Source organism: Mustela nigripes, chromosome 13, assembly GCF_022355385.1.
Source record: "Mustela nigripes isolate SB6536 chromosome 13, MUSNIG.SB6536, whole genome shotgun sequence".
NCBI lineage: Eukaryota > Metazoa > Chordata > Mammalia > Carnivora > Mustelidae > Mustela > Mustela nigripes.
In genome coordinates, this window is record NC_081569.1 from 3,908,065 (window position 1) to 3,933,832 (window position 25,768).

At 50.8% G+C, this 25,768-nt stretch overlaps 1 protein-coding gene across 1 annotated transcript in view; it reads left to right on the forward strand.

Annotated features, from left to right (window-relative positions):
- HOMER2 (homer scaffold protein 2) overlaps positions 1 to 25,768 on the forward strand; it is a gene marked incomplete at its 3' end in the record, with an annotated part of 79,916 nt that overhangs the window by 46,852 nt on the left and 7,296 nt on the right. Inside the window, exons 3-4 of the mRNA XM_059371169.1 lie at positions 8,077 to 8,208; positions 20,334 to 20,426. Coding sequence (XP_059227152.1) covers positions 8,077 to 8,208; positions 20,334 to 20,426 — 225 coding nt within the window. The remainder of the gene's footprint in view (positions 1 to 8,076; positions 8,209 to 20,333; positions 20,427 to 25,768) is intronic.

The following is a 25,768-nucleotide window of genomic DNA, read 5'->3' on the forward strand; positions in this document are numbered from 1 at the left end:
TTTTTTGTTGGTCCGTTTATTTTGGGGATTCCACAAATGAGTGAAATCAGATGGCATTTGCCTTTGACTTGCTCCCTGTAGCCTGACTCCTTCTAGGTCCATCCACGCGATCATAGGTGGGGAGAGCTCCTTCCCCCAGCCTGAGGGATGCTCTGTTGTGCGCACACGCCCGCGCCCTTGGCCCGTTCATTGGGGACGAACACTGGGCTGCTTCCGCACCTACTTTGGCGACTGTAGATAATGCCCGGGAAACACAAGGGTGCGTATCTTTTTAAATTAGTGTTTTCATTTTCTTTGGGTAAATACCCAATAGTGAATGACTGGATCGTAGGGTAATTTTATTTTTGATTTTTTGAGGAACCTCTGTACTGTTTTCCACAAGGGCTGCACCAGTTTACGTTCCCACCAGCAGTGCCCGAGGGTTCCCTTTCCTCCACATCCTCGCCAACACCTGTTATTTCTTGTCTTTTTTTTCTTTTCTTTCTTTTTTTTTTTTTTTAAGACTTATTTATTTGAGGAGCGCCTCGGTGGCTCAGTCGTTCAGTGTCTGCCTTCAGCTCAGGTCATGATCCCAGAGTTGTGGGATCGAGCCCCACCTCAGGCTCCCTGCTCAGCAGGGAGCCTGCTTTACTCTCCTGCTCCTTCTTGCTTGTGTTCCTTCTCTCGCTCTCTGTCACAAATCAATAAAATCATTAAGAAAAGATTTATTTATTTGAGAGCGAGAGAAGTCCCAGCAAAGGGGGAGAACCCCAAGCAGACTCCCCGCTGAGCACAGAGCCTGATGGGGGGCTCCATCCCATAACCCTGAGATCACGACCCAAGCTGAAACCAAGAGTCAGGCGCTTACCAGACTGCGCCACCCAGACGCCCCTCTTGTCTTTTCAGTCCTGGCTGTTGTGACAGGTGTGAGGTGCTGTCTCACTGTGGTTTTAATTTGCATTTCGCTAAGGAGGAGGGATGTTGAGCACCTTTTGTTTGCTCAGAATTTTCGTAGCCTTCTTTTTTTTTTTTTTTTTAACATTTTATTTATTTATTTGACAGGCAGAGATCACAAGCAGGCAGAGAGAGAGGGGAAGCAGGCCCCCTGCAGAGCAGAGAGCCCGATGCGGGGCTTGTTCCCAGAACTCCGGGATCATGACTGGAGCCAAAGGCAGAGGCTTTAACCCACTGAGCCACCCAGGCGCCCCTTTTTGTAGCCTTCTGACCGGCTCCCCTCTCCTGCCTGAAGCCTGCCCCACCCTCTGCCTGTAGGCCAGAAGCCCTTGGAAGCAGGGGACTGGGGGTTTGAGCAGGGGAATGGGGCCTGGTGGATGCTTCTTGCTCCTCAGCGCCCCCAAAGCAGAGAAGCCTCCATTGGAATGTCCTCGAGGGAAGTTGGGAGAGCCTCGTCTCCTCCTGATCTCCTGACGAGGCTTCTTGTCCTAAGACAGAATCCCTCCTTTCAGCAGCGTTCTCTCAGCAGAGCGAAAACTGCAGATGACGTTGGTCGGGTGCCTCAATCCTGTCTTTTCCTTCCAGTTGTCACAACCCTTCCTCCTACGGAGGAAGGGAGCCCAGAAGTTTTCATTTCACAGTTGAGGTCGAGGACAGGCAGTCACCCAGCCCAGTTTCGCACGGCCAGTGAGGCTTGGCAGGCCGGCGCCTGTGGTCAGACCCCCGGGACTCCAACTGCCCAGCGCTTGGGTTGCAGCAGGCTGGCCCCGGCCGGTAGAGCAGCGCATCCTGACACGATGTCACGCGAGCCGCGTGTCTTCTTCCGTGTTTGGACGGCCGCAGCTGGTGTGGCAAAGATATCTAAAGACTGGCAGGGGCTGGTTCTCTCCTTTAAGCAAACAGGAGGAGACAGGACAGGGTTCTGCTGAGCACACGTGGCAGTGCCTGGCACCCAGGAGGTAGGCAGTTGTGTTTGATGAGTGAATATCTGCAAGGTGCCTTTATTATTATTATTATTATTATTGTCATTGTTATTGTTGTTATGGTTATTATATTATTGTCGTTATTGTTATTATTTTTCTATTCTATTATTATTATCTCTGTTATTGTTATTGTTATTATTATTGTTGTTGTTATTATTATTTTCTTCTATTCTATTATTATTATTACCTCTTCCCTTCTCTGGGCTTCTGAGCTGGCATCGCCGCGCCTCGTGCCGGGATGTTCTGCTAGGGGTGGTGAATCAGGCTGACCTGCTTCCTTTTGTCTGTTGATGCTGTCACTTCATCTGCTGTCCTCGAGCTGGGTTTGCATGGGTGTCGGTGAAGTTATCCAAGGATACATTGGGCTTAAATACAGATAAAATGACTTGCTTTGAGAAAGTGCTTTTAGTCCTCTTAGCTGGGCTTTTAGTGATTTGTCCAAGTGTCAGCCGCTCTCTCCTCCAGCTCTGCGGCTCCTGAAGGCTGCGGCGGTGCGGTGGCGTGCGAGCCAAACCAGGCAGCTAAGAGAAATCAGATGGGGGGGGTGTGGAGGGGAGGGGGGCTGACTCCGAAGCTGTGGAACAGAGCCAGCTCAGGGTTGGCTTGGGGGACCTGTCGATTTAGGGAGTCACTTGCAGAGTGGGAACCTGGCCGCAGGACACCACTGGAATTCAGAGATGGTTGTGGTGGCGAGTGTCCAGTGCAGGTGTGTCGGTGGGAGGAGCCGCTGGAGGCAGGGTGAGGAAGGGACCTAGGGCACAGGCTGGCTGACTTCTGGGCAGATGAACGGACCCTCCTTCTCTTGTGAGACAAGAGAATAAGGGGCGGGGGCCGGGGTCGGGAACTAAATCACAGGCTGGGGGACACCTCCCCACTGACTCATTTGCGTGTGGGTGACAGAAAGGGAGCAGTGAGCTGGGCAGTTGTTTGGGGGTCTGGGATCCTTGCTCGGAGCGGGCACGGGGGCATCTGCGGAGCGTCTGCCACCAATGGGACCCACCCGCTGAAGTCCCGCGAACGAGCCAGATGGGTGCCTCGCAGTACGGGTTTGCCTCCTGAGATAAACAGCACCCTGTGCGAGTTAATGCTTCCCACAGCAGAAAATGTCACCTGAGACACAGAGTAAATTGCATCTCTCTGAACTTTCCCAGAGTCAGCACTTGAGTTTTTGAGTAAATTATATACATTCTGGCATGCGGTGGTCCTTCTGGCAGCTGAAAGCAGAGCCCAGATAATGGCAATTGAAAGGCACTGGAGAGGGGGGCCTGGGCGGCTCAGTCAGTTCAGCCTCTGCCTTCAGCTCGGGTCATGATCCCAGGGTCCTGGGATCGAGCCCCACGTAGGCTGCTTCTCCCTCTCGCTCTGTCTGCTGCTCCCCCTGCTTGTGCTCTCTCTCTGTCGTATAAACAAAATCTTAAAAAGAAAGAAAGGCAGGCATCAGGAAACGACAGGAAGGGAGGAAGGAAGGAAACCATCGAAACCATAGAAACACCGTGAACACAAGGGACTAAAATTCCAGAGAAGTGAGGACCGCTCAGAGATGACGATGACAATGGCAGTTGGCAGCTCTTTTCTGCCGTGAGCGTTGGCCAGGCCAAGCTGCAGGTGGACGCTGCTGGGGGAGGAGAGAAGCCCCCGGGGCAGGGAACAGTGGGGGCCAGAGGGTCTTTAGGCCACGGCTGGCTTCCCCACTAGATGCGGCTGAACGTGGGTGTGGGTCTGCAGAGACAGGCTGAATGTCGCTGCGGGTCCTATTTACAGTGCTTAGAACGAAGACCTCCCCAAGGGGTCTGGAAGGGAACAGCAAAGACCCGAGAGCCCCAGAGACAGCGGGAGGGGGAGACTCGCGGCGGGGGTGGGGGGGGCGTCTCTGTACCCTCCTCCCCTGGGAAGGGCACTCGCCGGTGCGGCAGGAGGTAGAGGCTGAAAATCCATGCTCGACTCCCGGGAAAAGCAGAGCAGGAGGGACTTGGGAGCTAGAATGAGAGGCTGGGGAGCGAGTGGCCCAGACACACGGCCAGCTTCTCCTGCTGAGGTTTGCCCGATTTGGAAGTTAAAATTTGGAAGGCCTCAGAGCAAAGCTGGGGACGTCTGACAAACAGAACTGAATCTCCTGAAGCGTCTCTCGGGGAAGTGGAGATAGAGACCGGCCAGGCTCCCAGTGGAAAGCCCTAGAGGGCCTGCCCTGAGGCAGAGGCAGAGGGAGCCTCACCAGACCGGAAATGGGGCCCTGACACAGCTCCGTCCCAGAGCGAAATAAGGATATCTTGGATTCCTACCTGCCCAGCAGACAAGGGAGGACACGTCCTGTGTAGGCGACAGAATCCCGTGGAACCCTAACCGGCCCTTTCATACCCATTTCCCACCATACGGTGAAAAAGCCTGGACACCCAGAGACGCAAGACCATCGGCCTAGAGTCAAGAGAAGCAAAACCCAGATAGTAGAACCAGGTTCCGGCACAATCCAGACGTCAGAGTCAGCATCGAGCATTTCTGAAGAACCATGATTATTATCTTCAAGGAAACAGAGGGGGAAATGGACAAAGTAGATGACAGGAAGGATAGCCCCCAAAGACTTAGACATTTTTTTTTTTTTTTAAAGAATCAAATGAACATTCTAGAACTAAAAAAAATGCAGAGTCTAAAATTGAGTACAGTGACTCAGTTTAGCAGCAGATGGGTTCTGTCAGGAGCCGGGATTAATGAACTGGGGGACAGACCGATAGAACATATATCCAGATTGAAACAGAGAGAACCAAGAATCAGGGTGATAAGAACCGGTAGGAACGTGAACTGTGTTGGGCGCACTCAGGAGGTCTAGCATATGTGTACTTGGAGCCCCAGAGGAGAGCAGAGAAGACGGAGCAGAAGCGGTGTTCTTAGAATGGTTGAGAATTTTCCAGAAAAAAAAAAAAGAAAGAAAGAAAGAAAGAAAGAAAATTGAGTCTACAGGTTTGAGAAGCTAAATGAACCCCCAGCAGGATACAGATTCAGCTCTTGAAGCCTGTTTGTCCTTGCTCTGTAAGTAGTACATACTTTATATTCCTTTTAACCACTTACTAGCTCTGTGACCTTGAACGTGTCATTTGACTTTGTTGAGCCTCAGTTTTCCCATCTGTAAAAATGGGGATGAGAAAGAAGATGGTGTGAAAAAGTGCCTTGGGAATTATTACACTGCAAAGAAATACCAGGGGTCCTCGCCTCTGTTGTTCTAGCCTGACTGACCCTGGGACAGCGTGTTTGGGGCGAGCTCGGGAGGTGTGTCCTGTACTCCGCTCAGCCTCTGTCCTCTGCTTTTCAAGAGGGCTTTGGGGAGGGGTTTTGGAGGCTGACTTAGAGGCATAGGAGCACAAAGATCTAGAAAGAATCAGGATTCTGAATGGGTCTGGTGATTGCTTCACCCTCCCAGAATTCTGGTAATTGGGAGGTGACCGGGGTTGGCTTTCTGGGATCACGTGATCCACTCTGATCCAGCGCCCCGCCACACACCTGCCCTCAGCCTGCTCTGATTGCACCATATCAGTCCCACCTGGGGCTGAGCCAGACCCCAGCCAACCTCTGAGGTCCCAGAAGCATTTCTTCATGCTCGCTCCTGGTTTAGGTCTGCATTTTCCATGCCCCACTCCTCTGCCCCCATCTCTGATAGTGTCGGGTGACAGCAGGCAGAGCTCTGGACCCGCTCTGCTTGCATCGCTATCTGAAAAATGCTTGGTCACGTGTCTTCACTCGCGTGAACTGTGGTGTTCTAGGAGTTATGATGGTCAAAGGGAAAGAACGGGGAGTTCAGTGGAGGCGTCCATGGTGCAGAATGAGAAGCATGTTGTACAGAAATTCCAAATGCAGGTTTCTGAGTCTTTTCTCTAGGCTCTGCTCCTTACCAGGTCATTTCCCCTGTGACATGGAGGGGATAGTCCCACCGCACATGTCACACGAGCTGATGGAAGTAAACCATTCAAGACATGCTCAATATGTAGCAATTGCTGTTCTTCGTATTAACTTCCAGAGTTATTTTGGCAAATAAACAAGGTTTGTACTTGAGCTAATGCCTCCTTAGAAAACTCAGTAGGGGGCGGGGCGCCTGGGGAGCTCAGACGTTAAGCGTCCGCCTTCAGCTCAGGTCATGATCGAATCCTGGGATCGAATCCTGAGGAGCCTGCTTCTCCCTCTCCATCTGCCTCTCCCCCTGCCCATGCTCACTCTCTCATGCTCTCGCTCTCTCTCAAATAAATAAAATCTTTAAAAAAGAGAAAGAGAAAGCTCAGTAGGCATTCATACACACATAGCGATGATACCTCTGTTTCTAGAGGCGACTCTGACTCCCTGTTTGGGTCTCCTTATTAGTTAAAGCAAGAATCTGTGGCCAGAAGGTCCGTCCTTCAGCGAAATAATCGGCTGACATTCCCACCATGGAAAGGGAGGTCATGCTCATCAGCGTTTTCTTTTCCCTGTTTTATCAGTAATGAGTAGAGCTGACTGTCGAGAATGCACATTCCCTTAATAAGGAAAACTGCTAGTAGAGTCATCCTTTAGCATTCTTACAGGCACAACCACAGAGATACGTGGGTTCAGTTCCAGACCAAGGCAATAAAGCCAGTGTCACGATTAAGCACATTACGTGAGCCTTGTGGTTTCCCACAGGCTCGTCATGTGTGTGCTGCGTCCGTCCGCTCCGCGTGCCACAGCAGGACTTTGGGAAAAGTCCACGCCTTAATTTAAAAATGCAGTTTTATTGCAAAAAATGCTAACAATCCCCTGAGCTTTCGGTGAGTTGCCGTCAACGATCACGGGTCATCATCCCAAGGACAGGAATTGAGAATGTTTGAAATGCTACAAGAATAATCCCGATGTGACACCGAGAGGCGAATGGAGCGAAAGCTGTTGGGACGGCCGCGCCCGCAGGGTTGCCGCGAACCTTCAGTTGGTAGAAAGTGCGGTTATCGGTTATCGGGGTACGGGACAAAGTGAAGCCGCGGAGCCAGGTGTGCCCGCACTCAGAAGGCTGTGTTTCTGCTCAGATCGTCACAGACTCTTTCACGGGGGCCGTGAGCTGTGGGTTCTGCCCTCCAGCCTGGCACAGACATCCGCTTTCCCCACGAGTGTCCCTGGGAGGCCTAGGGCTTCGAAGGGCTTCTGCCGGGGTGAGCCTAACTGCTGATTACTCAGTGACACTTTTGGATCGTTCAGTGGTTGTTTGTTTACACGTCTCTCCCCTCTTCCTACTCCTGGCGGCGGGAGGATCAGGAGTCCGGACTCTTCCGCCCCTTGTCCTCGGTGAGCAGCGCGCTGGGCGAGCAGATGCTCGGTAGACGCCGAAGGCCGGACCCCGCCGGCCGGACCCCGCCGGGGCTGGAGGGCCTCCTTTTACCCCCGCTTCACTCGGTGCCCTCGTTCCCCTGCCGGGGTCTCCGAGAGGCTGATCTGCGGGCTCCAGCCCTGCGTCCGCGGAGTCTCTGGCTTCTGGGTGGGGCCGGCCGCTGGCAGGGACCACAGGCAGAAGCGAGGGTATCGGCTCTGTGGGCTCCCCTCCGGGGGGATGCCGGGCGCAGACTCGTCTGTCAAGACAGCCTGTGGCTGCACCGTGACCCTGGCCTTCTGCAGCCTGTGGCCTCTTCCTCCCCTTTCAGGCCACGGAGGGGCACCATTGAGCGCCCGGTCCCTGCACCCCTGCCGACGGCTTCTCTACACCCCACTCGTACCACGACCGTTGCTTTCTCTGTAAATTACCCGTCCACGGTCATCCCGGTCGGAGCATGGCTGTTCCTTCTTGTCGGGGAACGGTGAGCCCCAGTCACTGATGGAGCACACGGGGGCTCCAGGTGCTTGAAAAGGGATGTAGCGCGGCTCCTCCGAGAGTGTGCGGCGTGGCTGGCTCCCCGCTAAAGGCTATTGGTGCCCCGGAGCTTTGGGGAAATAAACAGCAGTTTGGGAAACTAGTCTCTCCTTAGGGCAGACTTTTTCCCGCCAACTGTAAGATATTGTAGAGCGACTGTCTGTTTTGGGGTCTCTGCAGGGACCCCTGATTATGGGTGTGTGTCTGATGCGGCGGAGGCTGTGCTGGCAGGCCCTGGGGGCAGGCGCCGTGGGGCGAGGGTGCGCGCTGGGTGCTCTGTCCAGGTCAGATCCAGCGTTCAGCTCCTCTTCTTCTGGCTCTTTCCTGCAGGTGATCATCAACAGCACCATCACGCCCAACATGACCTTCACCAAGACGTCGCAGAAGTTCGGGCAGTGGGCTGACAGCAGAGCCAACACCGTGTTTGGCCTGGGGTTCTCCTCGGAGCAGCAACTGACGAAGGTAAGGCAGTCGTCCCGTCGCACGCTCTCGTCCCTCGGTCCCCGGATGCCGCCCCTGGACAGGATTCCTCTCCAGGCTTTGATCTGAGCCCCTCCGGTGCCGTAGGGCTGCCTGACCCGATGACATTTTAGAGACCCCAGGTGCCCCAAAGTGGAGCCGTAGTTGGGGAAGGAAAGCTCATGTGTGACCTGCCCCTGCAGAGCCTGAGGTCGCGGCCCCAGCAAACCAGCAAACCGCTCTACCTGTGGTTCTTTTCCCATGTGGGGTCACCCCGATCCCTGGGTCCCACATGCACCTGACAGCCGTCAGCATCAGTGACCCGTTAGCAGAGGACAGGGCTGCCAAATACCGACAGCACACAGTTCCTGTCCTGGGGTCCCTATACCCCTTAAAAGGTCACAGTGTTTGGGGTGCAGGTCGCTTTTTTTCCCCTGGGGAAAGGATTCATAGCTTTGATTTGATTCTCTGATGGGGCTTGGGACACACTCTGTAGACAGTCAGAAAGGTGTCGAGGAGCCGGTGGTGACCGAACACAGCTGGAGAACCCCAAGGTCTGTTGGAACAGTCTGAGCGCCTCAGATGGCGGGACAGAGCTTTTCTGGGCGAAGGGGTCTTCTCGTTGTAGGCTGTTGGAAGAGCCGTGCGGGGTGCGGGGAAGGCCTTGCCCAAGAGCAAGACTGGCTAGTTTACAGGACACAGAACTTACAGGAAGGATGTCAGAGGGTCTTGGAGAATCTGAGGGAGTGTGGAAAGGGAAGGGCCAGAGCCGGGCTGGCTGCAGGAGGCTTGGCTTTAGGACTTATCTCTAGACAGTTGCTGTGAACGTACTTCCTGAGCTGTGGCCGGGCCCACGCGGGGCCCGGTGCTGAGAAGACAGAGCTGTGGTCCGTCCCAGAGGTGTTCACAGAATCCCAGATTCCAGGGGACTTGACTGGGTCGCTGGGTATGGACCTGGCTGCTTGGGCTCGCTGTGTATACTGAAGACAGCTTTCGGGGGAGAGTGGTGGAGACAGGTCGGGAAGCCACCATGCAGGGGCCCACAGATTTGCACCTCGCGTCTGTCTAGCACACGAGCACAGGCTGTGTGCACACACGCACCTACACACTTCTGCACACACGCATATTTCTGAGGAGGCCTGCGGCCCGCAAGGCAGCCATCCTGCCTCCAGCAGAAAGGAGCCCCTGATAGAGGACACCCCACGGACCGTCCTCTTTGGCATCTCCACGTACTTCCATGGGGATGCCACTCCCTAGGAGCCCCAGAGACCGGAAATGGCCTGGTGGCCCTCTGGGCATCCCTCTTATGCCTGCAAGCTTGCAGAAGCATTCTTTTCTGGGTGACAAAACCTCCCCTCCTGGGGTGCCCGAGCGCCTCAGTCCATTAAGCATCTGCCTTCAGCTCAGATCATGAGCCCAGAGTCCTGGGATCAAGTCCTGCATTGGGGCTCCCTGCTCAGCGAGGATCCTGCTTCTCGCTCTCTCGCTCTGCCCCCCCCATCCGTGCTCTCTCACTGTCTCTCCAGTAAAAACATAAAATCTTTAAAAATAATCATAAACCTCCCTGCCAGTTCATCAGGGCCCTGACACCGGGAAGGAAGCAAACTTTTTGAGTCTAGGTCTGTGGATGTCATTGTGGAAACAATGTCCTTTGGTCCCCGGACTCGTGTGCTGTGCCTCAGAGGGGAGGCAGCGTGTCCCACGCATCTGGAAAGCGTGTGCCGCGGCAGGCAGCCCCGTGGCATTCTGCAGGGTGGGAAGACTGAGAATCCTTCACTTCATTTTGTCTGAGGAGAAGGGGGTTTGCTGGTTTGAGCCAGTGCTGTGTGGTGTAGACGACCTCAGGCGGGTCTCTGAGCGGCGGGACTGGCAACGCTGACCGTGTCTGTCAGGTGAGGACGAGTCACTGTGTCCTGTGGATGAAGGGGCCAAGGCAGGTGACTCTTGACCGAGCACCTCGGTGCTCACGTCAGGGAATGAGGCCGAACTGGGGGCTGCGGCGGGATCACTGTGGTTGGCGGTGGGCACACAGTCCGCCAGAGATCGGGGTGGCCTGGAGAGCAGGAGTGAGTTGTCAAGGTCACATGGTGCCCAGGCCAGTGTGTCTGTGAGCCTTGTGGGCAGGCCCTGGGCTGCCAGGAGGAGAAGGTCTGGGTGTCCCTAGCTTGGCCCTAAGGATTCCCTTTGGCACAGAGGCGGGGAGCTGGGGAGACTGTCTTAGTCCATTTGGGCTGTCAGGACCCCGGGCCACACACAGCAGAGCTGCGTTCTCAGAGCCCGGGGGGCCAGAAGGCTGAGACCAGGGCCAGCACCGAAGGCCTGCTGCCTGGTTGTTTGCTGGCACCTTCTCGTGGTGCTTTCCTGTGCTGGAAAGAGAGCCGCAGGGCTCTGTGGGGTCTCTTATGAGGGCGCCTGTCCCATTTATGCGGTCTTCACCCTCCTGAGGTGAGAGGTGACCTCATCACCTCTCAGTGGCCCTACCTCCTGATCCCTCACCCCGGGGCCTAGGATCTCAACATACAAACTTGAGGGGGTCACAGGCTTCCAGCCAGTTGCAAGCACTCACGTGGGATGTGAGTGTCTTCGGACTCCAGTTCCACAGGACCCCCCTGGGTTCCACTGATCTCTTTGTCACTAACCTTCCAAATTTGTTTCTTCCCGGTCCCTGCCCGGGCAGTGAGGCCCCTGACCATTTTCCCAAGGTTCAGGGCAGATCGTGACCCCAGGCCACCTGCCCTGTGCACACTGGACAATGAGACGTTCCAAGTCACATCCCAGGGGAAGACTTCCCTTTTCCGTCATCCTCTGCACAACAGCAGGAGCATGAGTAAACCCATGACACCCCGGGAGAGAGGCTGTGACCAGGATGTGGGGGTGTGAGGATGGGCAAGGCTGTGGCCAGAGCCCAGCCCGGGACTTGAGACCGTGGCCTGTGAGAGATCTCAAGCCAAGAAGGAAAACAAGCGGCTCAGAGCCGTAGGCAGGTTTTCCCGGCAGCCTGGGTTGTTCTGGTCCCGATGAGGGATGACGAGGGCCTGAGTAGGAGCCGGAGGGACTTGGGCACCACAGAGGAGCTGAACCGGGGGGACCTGGTGAGTGTACGTGGGAGGCAGGGGTTCTGAGATGAGGACGGACTGACAGACAGAGGGAACTGCTGTTTTCTGAAACGAAGAACAGGGCTGTGAGAATCTGAGAATTTATGTGACGTGGAAGCAGGTTTGATGGTGATTTGCTGAACAAGTGTTACCAGCACCCGTCCGAAGTGGACAGTAGATTGGGTGCCTGTCCCCTCTGAAGGAGCACCTGGAGGTGGCCGTGGTGTGGGGACGAGGGGGACACTTGGGAGTAGCCCCCCCCCCCCCCCCCGTGTCTCCTCCCCACACTGGCTGGTGTCCTCACGCCTCCGGGGGAGCCCGCAGAGAAGCAGAGGCTCCCGTGGGAGGCAGGGCCCCAGCGCCCCTGACCCCGCCCGATGCTCCGGGCCTTCCAGAAGCGTCCACGGCTGACAGAATCGCTCTCAGGGGCCTGGAAGAATTTCTTCCCTCTTTGGAGGAATCAGAGGAGCTGGGAAGCATAAACGGAGAACGTTTCTAATGAAAAGAATCGAAAGCGAGAACCCAAGACAGAAACGAGAACACATTGTTGATGTTCACCCCCTGGGCCTCTGAGATGCGAGGAGGCCTCAGGCCGTGCCTGCCTCCCCGCGCACCCCTCACTCCCCCAGGCCAAGGGAAAAGTCCTGTCATCACGGAGGAGGCCCCGTCTCCCTGAGTCCCTCGGCCACCTTGGGCGACGCCGGTCGGACCTGCCGTTGTCATAAAGGCTTCTCGGGTGTCTCCTTTGTTCAGAATGTTTCAGGTCACCCTCTTCTCCATCTCCCTGAAGGGAACGATTAGCCACACGCTGATAAATTACCGTCAAGTGAGGCTGGCAGTCTCGACAAGTGGCAATTAGCTGGCAGAGAGGAGCTCGGGCCCGAGGGGACGGCTGTGGCCGCACGTTTCTGACTCCTCCGAGCAGCGCCCCGCGGTCCGGAAAGAGGGCTCGGTAAATCACACCCTCTGACTGGGTGAGGGAAAGGAACTGTAGCTATTTTCGCTTAAGAACAATTTACACTCCGGGGGTACCTGGGTGGCTCAGTGGGTTAAAGCCTCTGCTTTCGGCTCAGGTCATGATCCCAGGGTCCTGGGATCAAGCCCCGCATCGGGCTCTCTGCTCAGCAGGGAGCCTGCTTCCTCCTCTCTCTCTCTCTCTCTGCCTGCCTCTCTGCCTACTTGTTATCTCTGTCTGTCAAATAAATAAATAAATAAATAACCTTTAAAAAAAAAAAAAAGAACAATTTACACTCCATCTCTCTCTACCCCCCCAGAAGGAAAATAGGTGCCTTAGTCTTTGCTACTCCCATGATAAGGACCCCTTCACACCACAGTCCCCAAAGCACTACAGGGACACTGTCTGCCCCTGAGACAGGCTTTCCAGAGACGATAGCAGCTGCATATTCCCAGAGGTAAGCGGGGGCTGATCGGTCCACCTCAGCCCTCCTGAAGACCCTGGGAAGCGGCTTGCATGTGCTGATAAAAGAACAAGCTGCTGGACAGAGACCCAAGGAGGGCGATGCGAGCGTGAGCGTGAACCGGTGGTCGAGGGGAATGTTCTCTCCAGCAGCTGACCTCGAGGGGCCGCCGTCCCAAGTTGGGCTCCGTGTCACTTATCACAGACAGAAGGAAGCCCATCCTGCCACAGAGGGGCTGATCCAGGATGGCGCTGATAGTGCTGTGTGACTGATTTGTCTAAAGTCACACACACACACAGACACATACACACACGCGCGCGCAGCGTTTGCTGTTGACCCATTTTAATGATTTCATCTGTCATTCAGATGTGTATCGTTAGGTTCATCAAGTCCGTGCTGTTGTAGGAACATTGCTCTCTCTTCTACCTCTCCTATTTAAGAGCCATTGTTTTAGAGTGGGGGAGATTCATCATTCTTTTGATATGTTGTAGGGAGAATGTAACAGGGAACGAGTCACTGTGCTGAAGCAAATAGAGTTATTCTTTTCATAAAAACTGAAGTCCTGAGGCAGGCCATTGCCAGCATCCATACGGTGGCCCCATGACGTTGGCTATGAGGGCTGTGCGTGACTGTTTCTTTTATTGGCCTTTTCCTCATGGTGCTAAGATGGCTTCTCAAGCTCTGTCCATCACATCTGCATTCATGGCAATAGGGAGAACGTAGAAGGGTCCCTTGTGAGCTCCCTTGGCAGCTCCTTGGATCCAATGTCAGTCTTCAGTCCCTGGGCCACCTTCCCACAGCAGGGGTTGGGGGCTGCAGAGAGAATTAGGTTGTTATGACCAGCTTAGACTGGTTCTCATTCTTTCCCACCTGGGAAATTTTCTGCTCTGATCCAATTTGAGATGTTATTAAGCCAAGAGAAAACAAGAAATGGATTCTGAATAAGCAAGTAGCGTCTGTCGCAGGGTCTTCGATGGCCAAGGCCAAAAAAAAACAAAAAAAAAACAAAAAAACACCCCACAAATGAAACAACGGTCTTTCATTTCTGGCATGATAATGATGAAAAAAATGATGATTTTAATTTTTTTTAACAGATTATTAGTACAAGTTTAAACACTACAGAAAATGATCCTAATAAGTAAAGATGTGAGAATTTGGAATACATTTCAGAAACCTGGATGCTTTGAATATCCTTTGATCTGTTGGTTTCATTTATTGGCATCTATTCTAAGGAAATAATTATACTTGGGCACAGATTTCGCTGGAAGAATTTTCCTTGCAGCATCATTTGTAACAGCAAAAGCAAAATAAAAAGCAAAAACACCATCCACATGTCCAGCGGTAAGAATCCAGGCTAAATGAACTCCAGTATATCCTTCAGGATATTGTGCTGTATGGCAGTTCAGAAGCTGTAACAGAATTTTGTATGATTACATGGAAATATTAATGTTGCACCGTTAATTGCAAAAGTGGCTATAAAATGAGGTGGACGACATGGTTCTGGTTTTGAGAAGAGATATGTGTAATGGGACCCCTGGAGGGCTCAGTCCGTTGAGCATCTGACTCTTGATTTTGGCTCAGGTCGTGATCTCGGGGTCCTGGGATGGAGCCCCACATTGGGCTCTCTGCTCAGCAGGGAGCCCACTTCCCCCGACCCTGCCTGTCAAATAAATAAATAAAATCTTTATATATATATATATATATATAAATATATATACATACATATATGTATATGTATATATACATATATATATATATATACATATATATATATATGTAATGGATGCATACACACAGGAAGCTATTGGACATGTATGTAGTCGGTGCGTATCGTTGGGTGGTAGGACTATAGGTTTAAAAAATATTTTTTTCTAAGCTACCCTTTCTAAATTCACAAGCATATGTGATATTTTAGAATAAAGGGGAAGATTAGAAAACTGTAGATTTGAAGTCAGGGGATTTTTTTCACCGAAGGACAATCCTCTGGGGGCCCTTGGTTGCTGCCGGGTTTCCAGTATTATTCATAATGCTAGGATTAGCATCTTTGTATTGAAGACTTTTTTTTTTTTAATGTACTCAATTTTTCCATAGAATTGTTTCCCAGAAGTGGTATCACTAGGTCAGTGGGTATGAATGCTTTTTTCACTGATGATCCCCATTTCTAAATGGCTTCTCAGTGGGGCCGTGCCGCCCACACAATGGCCTGGAAATATCTTGTCCACACTGGGTATTCTAATTGTATTTAATGTTTGCTAATTTAGCGAGCAAAGAATAGTACCTCATTATTGTGATTTGCATTTCCGGCGGGACTGAACAGTCTCTTTTATCAGTTGCTTACTTACTGTGTGGTTTTTTTTTTTTTATTAGTGAATTTTGCCGTTTATCTATTGGGCTTTTCATTTTTTCCGTGTGCACAGAGAACGGGGTGCCAGCCTAGCTACGGATATTCCCCCCCTAGGTGGCTGTTTCCCTTCTGATTTCATGTTTTTCCCCTTTCCTGTTCAAAAGCTTTAAATGGTTGTGTAGTTGAGTCTGTCACTCCCGTGATTTTTCTTTTATTTCTTCCAAGTTTAGATAATTACTCTCTCACCCTTCAAGCAGGAGTTTGTTAAATGTTCAATTCTGTTTGCATCCAGATTTTTATTTTTATTTTATTATTTTTTTAGTAGATTTTATTTATTTATGTGACAGAGAGAGAGAGAATGCAGGGGGAACAGCCGGCAGAGGCAGAGGGAGAAGCGGGCTCCCCTCTGAGCAGGGAACCTGCTGGCGGGGCTGGATCCCAGGACCCTGGGATCATGACCCGAGCAGAAGGCAGACACTTAGCCGACTGAGCCACCCAGGGGCCCGACACATGCAGATTTTTGAAAAACATGCTTACCCCTTTACCTCACTGAAAGTGTATCATGCACCTCGTTTGTAGTAGGGATTTAAACTCATTTCCCTCTGTTTACTGAAGTTGTATCACGTGTTACGCATCCAATCATTTCTCCCCGTCCAAGGAAGATTCCTCCTTTGTCACCAGCTCACGCTGATATCTGTGGTCGGGTCCGTTACCATCGTGCGTCTACTGATAGCCCATCTTTTAGAACGATTATATACTTAAAATTTATCTGGTAGGGTTTATCCTACTTCATTGCATTTTAAGCTTATTTTCTGGAATTTTCTGATTCTCACCCGTTTGAGTGTAAAACCAAACCCTCTACAAAGTCAGAGTTTCTCTGGGGACAGAAACCCAATCTTTCTTGCATATCTCGGTGTCCCCAGAACAGCCTCTGGCACGTAGCCATAACGAGTTCCTATTTCTGAATGAATGAATTTTATGGCGCTCTCTTACTAAAGGTTGTGGTTTCCTGGCTTTTTCACTTTCATTTTTTACTTGAAGAAATTAACCAAATGAAGGCCAGAGAAGCCCAAGTTCCCTTTGCTGTGCCCCTGCCACGCACCCAGCAAAGCCACATCTCTCCTCCTCCAGTGGTGCCGAGGTGCGTTGTCGGGCAGCGGCAGAGGAGGAGGCCGGGGCTCGGCGGGGCTCAGTGGCCTACGTTGGAAAGGCTGGTGAGGGGCAGAGCTGAGCAGCTTGCCTGAGCTAGCCGGGAAGCAGGTAGATCTCAGCACACGTAGTGTCCAGTGTTGGTGTCCGATGGTCTGTGTGATGCTGGTGCTTCTGAGACCCCCCTCCACGCTGTCCTTCTCGGTATCCCGAGCCCCCGAGCGTGGCGGTGACCGCAGTGAGACCAGCCACTGCGGCGGCTCTTCTCTTCGCATCCCTGTGAGCCAAGAGTGTGTGTCCTTTTCCCTTGGCTGAGATGTTCAAGGCGGTTATTACTGGGAATGACACCATCACTCTGCAGTCCTGTGGGGACGTGTGTTATAGACGTACGTGTGACAGCTGCTCGCAGTCTCCCTTCTGCAACTGAGAAGGACAGTGGCTTGATGGAGCTGGCCGGGGCCCCCACTCCTTGTCGCTATTCTTTGCCTCAGGCCTGTCTTGGCCTTCAAGGTCCCCATGGCCTATTTCAAGTTGAAGCTTTGACAGGTAATTTTCTTTGAAAGAGGGAGCCAGTACGATTCTATCTTACATTTTAAGGTAATGGGGCTTCTCTTTGCGAATGGAAAATCTAATTGGTAAACACTTAGCAACTGCCATGAGCAAGACTTCTGGTGTCCTTGTTGGCGCAAGACGGTAACTGGAGGCATGGAAGATGGATCTGGGTCCAGGTTCAGGTTTACATTTATTATTATTATTTATTATTATTTATTAGCTGTGTGGTCATGGGCTTGACCTGCCTAAGGCTGCCCTTTCTCATCTAGGAACCGTAGATGAGAATCCCCGCCCTACAGAGTAGTGGTGAGGAGCCCAAGAGAGAACGTGAGTTAAGAAGCCATTAAACTCGTTAACATACAGATGTGTTTGTCCTGTGGGCCCGGGGGAGGAGGGGAGGGCCATGAAGGTGTGTCCAGGACGGAGAAGCAAGAAGCCATTGGAGCTGAAGGTCGATACCCTAGGATTAGGGTCTCCAAGAGTAGAACCAAGGTCTTCACCAGGTAGGGATGGTCAGAGTGAAGTAGGAGAAAGAGGGAATGCAGGCCCCAAGCTCTGTCCAGAAGTGACTGGCTCTGTCAAAGCCTGGCAGAATTTTACATACTGACTTGGTTGCCCGTGTCTTCTACTCAGCTCTTGGCCTCCTGGGAGCCAGAACTGCATCTGGCTGCACAGTGTACTCGCCCCGGTATCCAACTTTGTGCACGACCTGGTTCAGGGACGGTGGAAAACACTTGTTCACTGAAGGAGCGAGGGCTCCTTGGACTGTGTTTGTTGACTGAATGAGCGTGACTCTGGCTAATGACGTTTCCAATGTAGTCTAGAAGCAACTTCAAATAAGACCCATGAGAGAAAGCGCCCCTGATGGGGACGGGGACAGGAGAAAGAGAGCGCTTCTGGTTGGAGAGGCTTGCGGGGGGAGAGGCGTCCCCCCAACCCCCCCATGACAGCGTACAGTGTGGCTGAGACTCAGTCAGCAAGGGGATCTCTTACAGCTTCCTTCAAGTCACATTTGACTTTTAATTGATACTGGATACAAAACCACTGAAAATAAGACCTTTAAAAATCCAGTCTTTTAATGTCTTAATAAGATTGAAAGACCTTTATGGTGCCTGCAAAAAAACCTTTCCTGGGCCCATGTTCATGTTCCGAGGGAAGCCTGGCCTCGCTCCCGGGAGAGATCCGGTCGGGTCAGCTGAGGAAGCAGGAGGAGGGAGTGGGGTGCTCCCGGACACCGAACCACAGTTCCTCCCTGAGCGCTTTCTCATCTGTCCAGCGAAGGAAGAGCTGCGCCCTTCTTAGGCTAGACCCGTGCCTTTGACATGATTTGTTCTCAAGTGGTCAGGGGGGGGAGGGGGCGTCTGTCTGGAACCCGAGTCCTTCGTTCACCCAACAGACCGACTTGCACCTGCTTCCTGCAGGTGCTGGCGAGGAGGCCGTGGGGAAAGGCGTGGAGCCCGCCATCAAGGAGTTTCTACATAAGGTGTTCACTTTAAGGGCCCCCCAAAAAGGAAGCAGGCCAGGGAGGGGCTCTGTCCGTCCCTGCTGGACCTCACATGTGTTACCCAAGTCATGTGGTTTTCCTCCGACAGCTGTGGGGCGGCTACATACAAAACCCGGTGGCTCTGGCTTTATTTCTGGTCCTGCAGGAGCAACACGGGTCAGAACAGAAGGGCTGACCTCTCCCGCGCCAGCCAGGGCACATCGTTCCCCGGGGTCTGTCATCCGGCGAGGTTTCCCAAAGCAGACCGCTGCCACCTGCGCCGTGCAGACAGTCAGAGGGTAGCCCGCGCTCCGGAATTAATGTGTTCTCAGCAGAAGCCCTAGAACTGTCGGCAGCCTTGCTCCCTGCCAGCTCCCTGTGCCCGGCAACCGCACGCTGCTCTCTCTATTGCTTTGTGTTGCCGACACCGCCCTCCTAGGATCTTCTCTGCTCCGACTGTGTATTTGCTAATTAAAATCAGTTGCCTTGTCTGTATCCATAAGCCCATGATTGATTTGATTGCCGTGGCATTTGAAGGATGTTTTTTAGCATGGAAATATTAGAAACAGTTTTTTTTTTTTTTTTAAGATTTTATTTATTTGACAGACAGAGATCACAAGTAGGCAGAGAGGCAGGCAGAGAGAGAGAGGAGGAAACAGGCCCTCCGTGGAGCAGAGGCCCGATGTGGGGCTCGATCCCAGGACCTAACCCACTGAGCCACCCAGGCGCCCCGAAACAGTTTTTTAAAGGTAGAGAGCATCATATAATCAACCCCCATATACATATCGCTTATTAGTGATATGTATTAGGCTCAGTGCCTATTAACATTTGCCACATTTCTTCCTCTCTTTTATTGTTTTTGAAGTCTTTTTTTTTAAGATTTTATTTATTTATTTGACACAGAGAGAGATCACAAGTAGGCAGAGTAGGCAGGCAGACAGAGAGAGGAAGGGAAGCAGGCACCCTGCTGAGCAGAGAGCCCGATGCGGGGCTCGATCCCAGGACCCTGAGATCATGACCTGAGCCGAAGGCAGAGGCTCAACCCACTGAGCCACCCAGGCACCCCTGTTGAAGTACTTTCAAGGACACTGCAGACAGCAAAAGATTTCAGTGTCTGTCTCTAAAAAAATAATGATGTTTTCCCTCATGACCATGACATCATTGGCGTTTCTTTCTTTTTTTTTTTTTTTAATTTTATTTATTCATTCGAGAGAGAGAGAGCATGTGTAGGGAGGAGCAGAGGGAGAGAGAATCTGAAGCAGACTCCACACTGAACACAGAGCCTGATGCAGGACTTGATGCCATGACCCTGAGATCTTGACCTGAGCCGAAACCAAGAGCCTGACACTCAGCTGACCGAGCCACCCAAGCACCCCAGTTTCCCCCCAGTTACAGATGGTCTGTTCAGCACACAGTCATAGGCTACATGTTGCCTTTTGCTGTTTTGCATTTTGCTACTTTATATCTTAAGCTTTTAAAATCTAGAACAGTGCCTTCTCCCCAACTCTTGATCTTGTTGGTTTCCGTCATATTGTAGGAGTTCTTGGATCTTTCCATCGAGGTGGTGAAGTCTAGGGTGGACCCTTCTGTGATACAGCTACACTTAAGTTCCTGCCATGGGAGGCGCTTGTTTTTACTACTTCATTATTAAACTAGCTTCAGCAGCCTGGAAGTGATCAGATCAGATCAGGGGCACCTGGGGGGCTCAGTTACACAGCCCACTCTTGGTTTCAGCTGGGGTCATGATCTAAGGTCCTGGGATCGAGCCCCGTGTCAGTCTCCGCGCTCAGCAGGGAGTCGGCGAATCAGCTTGAGGTCCCTCTCTGCTTCTGCCCCTCCCCCATGCCCATGGGCTCTCTCTCTTTAAAATAAATAAATCTTTAAAAAAGTGATTTGGATCTGACCTTGGCTGGTAGTTTGATGGAAGAAGCGTTCCTTATGTGCATTTCTTTTCATCTCAAATAAAACCATCTTCTGGATTTATATGGTTTATTGACTTAAAATGAGTGCAAAGCACCGAAGTTGGGTTCTGAAAACCAGCGCGCTCAGGGCCGAGAACAACTCCAGTAACTCCTGTTCACGCTCAGTTTGCAGAGAAGTTCCAGGAGGTGAAAGAAGCTGCCAGGCTGGCCAGAGACAAGTCCCAGGAGAAAATCGAGACCTCGAGCGACCATTCCCAGGTACGTAATTTGTGCACAAAATAAATCCGGTGTGGGATCAGTAAGTGGGACTCTTTGTTCCTTGTCACTTTGACAAGAAATAGGGACTTGTGGCAGGAGGGCATTTTGAAGGCTCTTCCGGCGGCTCACGTGCTCCTGCTGAGGTGGATAAGACATGTTTGCACGAGGCTCGGATTTTCCAGATGTGCCAGCACATCTGGACAGAAAGCAGCTGATGCGATTAGAATCGCTGCACACCCCTGGCTGCTCAGAGGCATTCTCTGTCACTGTGTTTCCGCACCAGAGAGAAGCAGGGTGTTTCCCTCCTGTGCTGGGAGGTGTGCATCGAAAATACGGTGCCTCGTGCCTGCGACACGGAAAACTCGGTTGATGCTAGGGAGCCCCGGTCTCTGTTTTGTTCTGTTTTTTTAAAGAGAGAGAGCAGAAGTGAACTGTTTGGTTTTTTTAAAGATTTTTATTTATTTATTTGACAGACAGAGATCACAAATAGACAGAGAGGCAGGCGCGGGGGGGGGGGGGGGGGAGCAGGCTCCCTGTTGAGCAGAGAGCTGGATGCAGGGCTCAATCCCAGGACCCTGAGATCATGACCTGAGCCGAAGGCAGAGGCTTAACCCACTGAGCCACCCAGGCGCCCGTCTGTCTATGTTTTAATAAAGCTGGACGGGAGATGGTGTTCCAGCAGCCCTGGATTTAGCAAAGGAGATGTGGCTTTGCCAGAAATTAAGTGTTCTGTCTACTTGAAAGTGTGGTGATTGACCAAAAGGAATCTCTTTTAACCCAAAGTAAAACTCCCTGCATTCTTGATGTCTGGTTTGGCATATGTAGTGGAGGGCAGAAGGCCTGACTGAGGGGTAAGATTCTGCGCAGAGAGATAACGGAACAGGAGACAGTGGGGGAAGGTTCGGGGTTGGCACTAAGCATGGTGCAGCAGCAAGACAGCCGGGAGTCTGCCTGGCGGGAGCGGAGTGCACTGTGGGAGGAATTAGAGATGTGCTTGGAGATTCTTTATTTCTAGTTTATTAATTATTATTTACTTAATTGTTATTCATCGTTTGGGCAGACATTGGAGGTGTTGCATGATAGTTTCTCTGGAATCGACATGAGGGCGTTGCTTGCAGGTGGGAAGGAAGTCGGAGTGACAGACAGCGGGCAGATTGGCAAGGACACAGCCCCGGGGGTAAAGAGGAGGGGGTGGAGGTTGGGGACAGCCAGGGGACTGGGCTGTCAAGTTGGACATTTTCAAGTTGACCGTCTGCTTTAAAGAAATAATAGCTGAAGCCTTGAGTATACCAAGAAGCAGTGTGGGGGGCTGGTGCCTGGGGGGCTCAGTCGGTTAAGCGTCTGCCTTCAGCTCAGGTCATGATCCCAGGGTCCTGGGATCAAGTCCCATATCTGGCTTCCTGCTCTGCGGGGCGCCTGCTTCTCCCTCTGCCTGCTGCTCCCTCGGCTTGCGCTTTCTCTCTGGCAAATAGATAAATAAAATCTAAAACAGTAAAGAAAGAAGCAGTGGGAAAAGGGAGGGCAAAGCTAGAGCCTTGGAAAATGCACCCAGCTGTGGGAAGAGCGCCCCGGAAGACTGCAGAGAAGGAGACCTCTCCCCATCACCGACCCCGAGGCAGGAGCGCGCTCCGCAGGCAGGGCTCTGCATTTGCTGCCGGGGCTGGCCCCGAGGACCTGGGATTTCCCAGTGCCTGTCCTGGCTCGTCATATGAAAGATACCCTGTGTGAATTTACGAAATGTGTATTAGGCTTCAGGTGAACAGGAACTTTCCTGAATCTTTCTAAAGAATCTTTAATATGATCTGAATGACGCTCTTAATTTCATACACTAATTACCATACTGAGTAAATCGCTGAAGACCTGTAAAATTGGATACCAGCAATGGTCCATAACCTAAATAGAGTTTCTAATACATGATCTTTTTCTGAATACCACATATTATAGAAGTATCCTTGAACTTCATAATCAGAAGTTCTTTATGTAAGGTTTCTGTTTTAATGTTTGTTTTTACCAAAAAAGTATTTTTTTTTTTAAATTTCAAAGGGTTTATTTAGCCATTTGAGAGAGAGCCTGGGCATGGAGGGAGGGACAGAAGGAGAGGGAGAATCTTAAGCAGGCTCCCTGCTTGTGTGGAGCCTGTAGTGGGGCTCTGTCTCACGACCCTGAGATCATGAACTGAGGCAAAATCAAGAGTCAGACGCTTAGGGGCGCCGGGGTGGCTCAGTGGGTTAAGCCTCTGCCTTCAGCTCAGGTCATGATCCCAGGGTCCTGGGATCGAGTCCTGCATCGGGCTCCCTGCTCAGTGGGAAGCCTGCTCCTCCCTCTCCCACTCCCCCTGCTTGTGCTCCCTCTCTCACTATCTCCCTCTGTCAAATAAATAAATAAAATCTTAAAAAAAAAAAGTCAGACACTTAACTGACTGAGCCACCCAGGTTCACCCCCCAAAAAGGTTTTTTTTTTTTTTTTTTAAAGATTTTTCTTATTTACTTGACACAGAGAACACAAGCAGAGGGCGCAGCAAAAAGAGGGGTGAAAGAAGCAGGCTCCCCGTTGAGCAGGATGCCCAATGCGGGGCTCAGTCCCAGGACCCTGGGATCGGGACCTGAGCTGAAGGCAGAGGCGTCCCCCCGCAAAAGCATTTAAACCTTAAAAAAACAACTATATCCCTAAGGTGCTATTTTATATATATGTATTAATTATATGTCAGCTTTTTGTCTCCAAGCTTTAGTTTTCATTTATCTTCCTGACGTTTCCCCAAATGTAGAGATCATCGTACATTTTTTGTGCATTTTTATTGGAAAACATACATTTGCTTGCTTTCCTGAATCTCTTAGGGAAATGAACACTTTGGGTAAGTTTCCCAAATATTTGAAGATCTTAAAACATCCTACATGGGTCTTATCCTGAAGGTGAAAGCAATACTATTTACCGTAAAAAAAAATCAAAACTGTGCGGTAGTCTAAACAGGAGAATGGGAACGACCTGCTTTCTCACAACACAAAGACACTGTTCATGTTTAGGTGTGTTCCTGATATTTTTATATATATATATATATATATATATATATATATATATATATATAAATTTTATAATATATTTTTATATTTTTTAACCTTTTTACTTTTTATTTTTAAGATTTTATGTATTTATTTGACAGAGGGAGATAGCGAGAGAGGGAACACAAGCAGGGGAGTGGGAGACGGAGAAGCAGGCTTCCCGCTGAGCAGAGAGCCTGATGCAGGGCTCGATCCCAGGACCCTGGGATCATGACCTGAGCCGAAAGCAGACGCTTAACCAACGGAGCCCCCCAGGCGCCCCAACTTTTTTACTTTATATTTCATGATCATTCCCCTGTGTTTTCAAATATCCCTTTTCAAAACTACCTCAATGGCTAGCCTAGCATTTGTCTGTATAGCAACATATTCCATTAACCCACACTTTGGGACATCGATGTGATTTCTAATTTTCAGGAATATAAATGACCCTGTGATCAACGTCTTTGTACATCTCTGCATTTGGTAATTTCTACAGGATAAATTCTTGAAAGGATTAGGTTAAAAGATAGGGACATTTTAAAAGCTTTTGACAAACACTGCAGACTTAGCCTATAGAAACGTATGGTTCTGACTCCCACCAGCAGGGACTGGGAACAATTTTTTCCTCCCACACTCTCACCAACAAAGCTTTGTTGACTTGACAGCAGGAAAATGTATTCTGTTGGCTTTTTTCACTTCACGTTTCTTTACCAGTGAGATTAAATATTTTTTGTGTCGATTGATTCTATCCATTTCTTCTTCTGTAAATGTCAATTATGTATATTTTTCCTTTTAAAAAAGAATCGAAGTATTCATCTTTTTGTGTTGACTTTTTTTTTTTTTTTGAGATTTTATTTATTTGAGAGAGAGCGAGAGAGCATGAACACAAGAGGGGTTAGGAGTGGGGAAGAGGCAGGCAGAGAGAAAGTGAGAATCAGACTCCCCTCTGAGAAGGGAGGCTTGATCCCAGGACCCTGGGATCATGACCTGAGCCAAAGACAGATGCTTAACCGACTGAGCCACCCAGGTGCCCCCTTTTTGTGTTGCTTTCTAAGAATTTTATTTTTTAACATGGTTATTTTTGAACATACTCAAAGCTAGGCAGAATTGTATAATGAACCTCCATGCGACATACAGATCAGCTTTAAACAATTAGGAATTTATGATCAATTGTTTGCTTGGTGCCCCCCCCAATTTTAAGCAAATCTTAAACATCTTATCATTTCCCCCATAGCTATGTCAGCATGTGGCTCTAAAAAGACACGGCCTCTTGAAGTTTTTCAGATAAGAAAGGTATTAACATCTTGTTTTTCATATATGCAAATGTTCAGCAGCTGATATTTTCCCCAGGTTTTTGTGCATTTTTAATTTTGTTTACGGCATTTTTTTTTTTTCCAGTGCAGAAATTCAGCGGTAGTCAAATGTAGGCATCGTTCCCTCCGTGGTTCTTTCCTTTGCCTTTATGCTCAGTGGAGGCCAAGATCGAAGAGCTTCTCCAAGAGCAAATGAGATTTCACCGCCCTGTGGCATGACTTATTACAGAAAATATTTCAGAATATTTATAATAAGGCTAACGAGCCGTGGAGGCCACACACACATCCACGGCTCATCCCTGCTGGTTTCGCGCGTCTTGCTCTCTCTCTGGCCCCAGGGGCTATAGGTTGTCTCCATTTCTGATACTTTTTCTCTTTTCCTCACTCACTGTTTCTTGTCCCCTGTTGTAAGCCCCACTCCCCTCTCGTCCGTGGCTTTGGTGTTGAATAAGGGAGACCGGGTATGCAGGCTTGTCTGGTGGCTCTGTGGAGTGGGGTACCACGACCGACGTGTGCTCTGGTCAGGAAGGTTCACACGCTTTCTCAGCTTTCCCTGGACTCCTCCGGGCCTTTTCCTTGGGTCTTTTTTGTTTTTTTAAACAACTTTTTTTTAAGGATTTTATTTATTTATTTGAGACAGAGAGATACAGAGAGAGAGAACAGGAGTGCAGGGAGCTGCACAGGGAGAAGCAGGCTCCTGGCTGAGCAGAGAGCCTGATGCGGGGCTCGATCCCAGGACCCCGGGATCATGACCTGAGCTGAAGGCAGACACTTAACTGACTGAGCCACCCAAGTGCCGCCCCCCATTTTTAAAATTAAGTTTCCTTGGAAGAATGTAATGATTGCTAGCCTCTCGTGCTAGTCTTGGTCGCGTTCTGGTCTGACAAGTTGGTTGTCCCCTGCTCATGAACATACTTTCTCATTATGCCTGACCTGCTGCTACTATGAGCAAATCCAGTGTGAAGGTGACTCCCTTTGGCCCAGAACCTGGGTG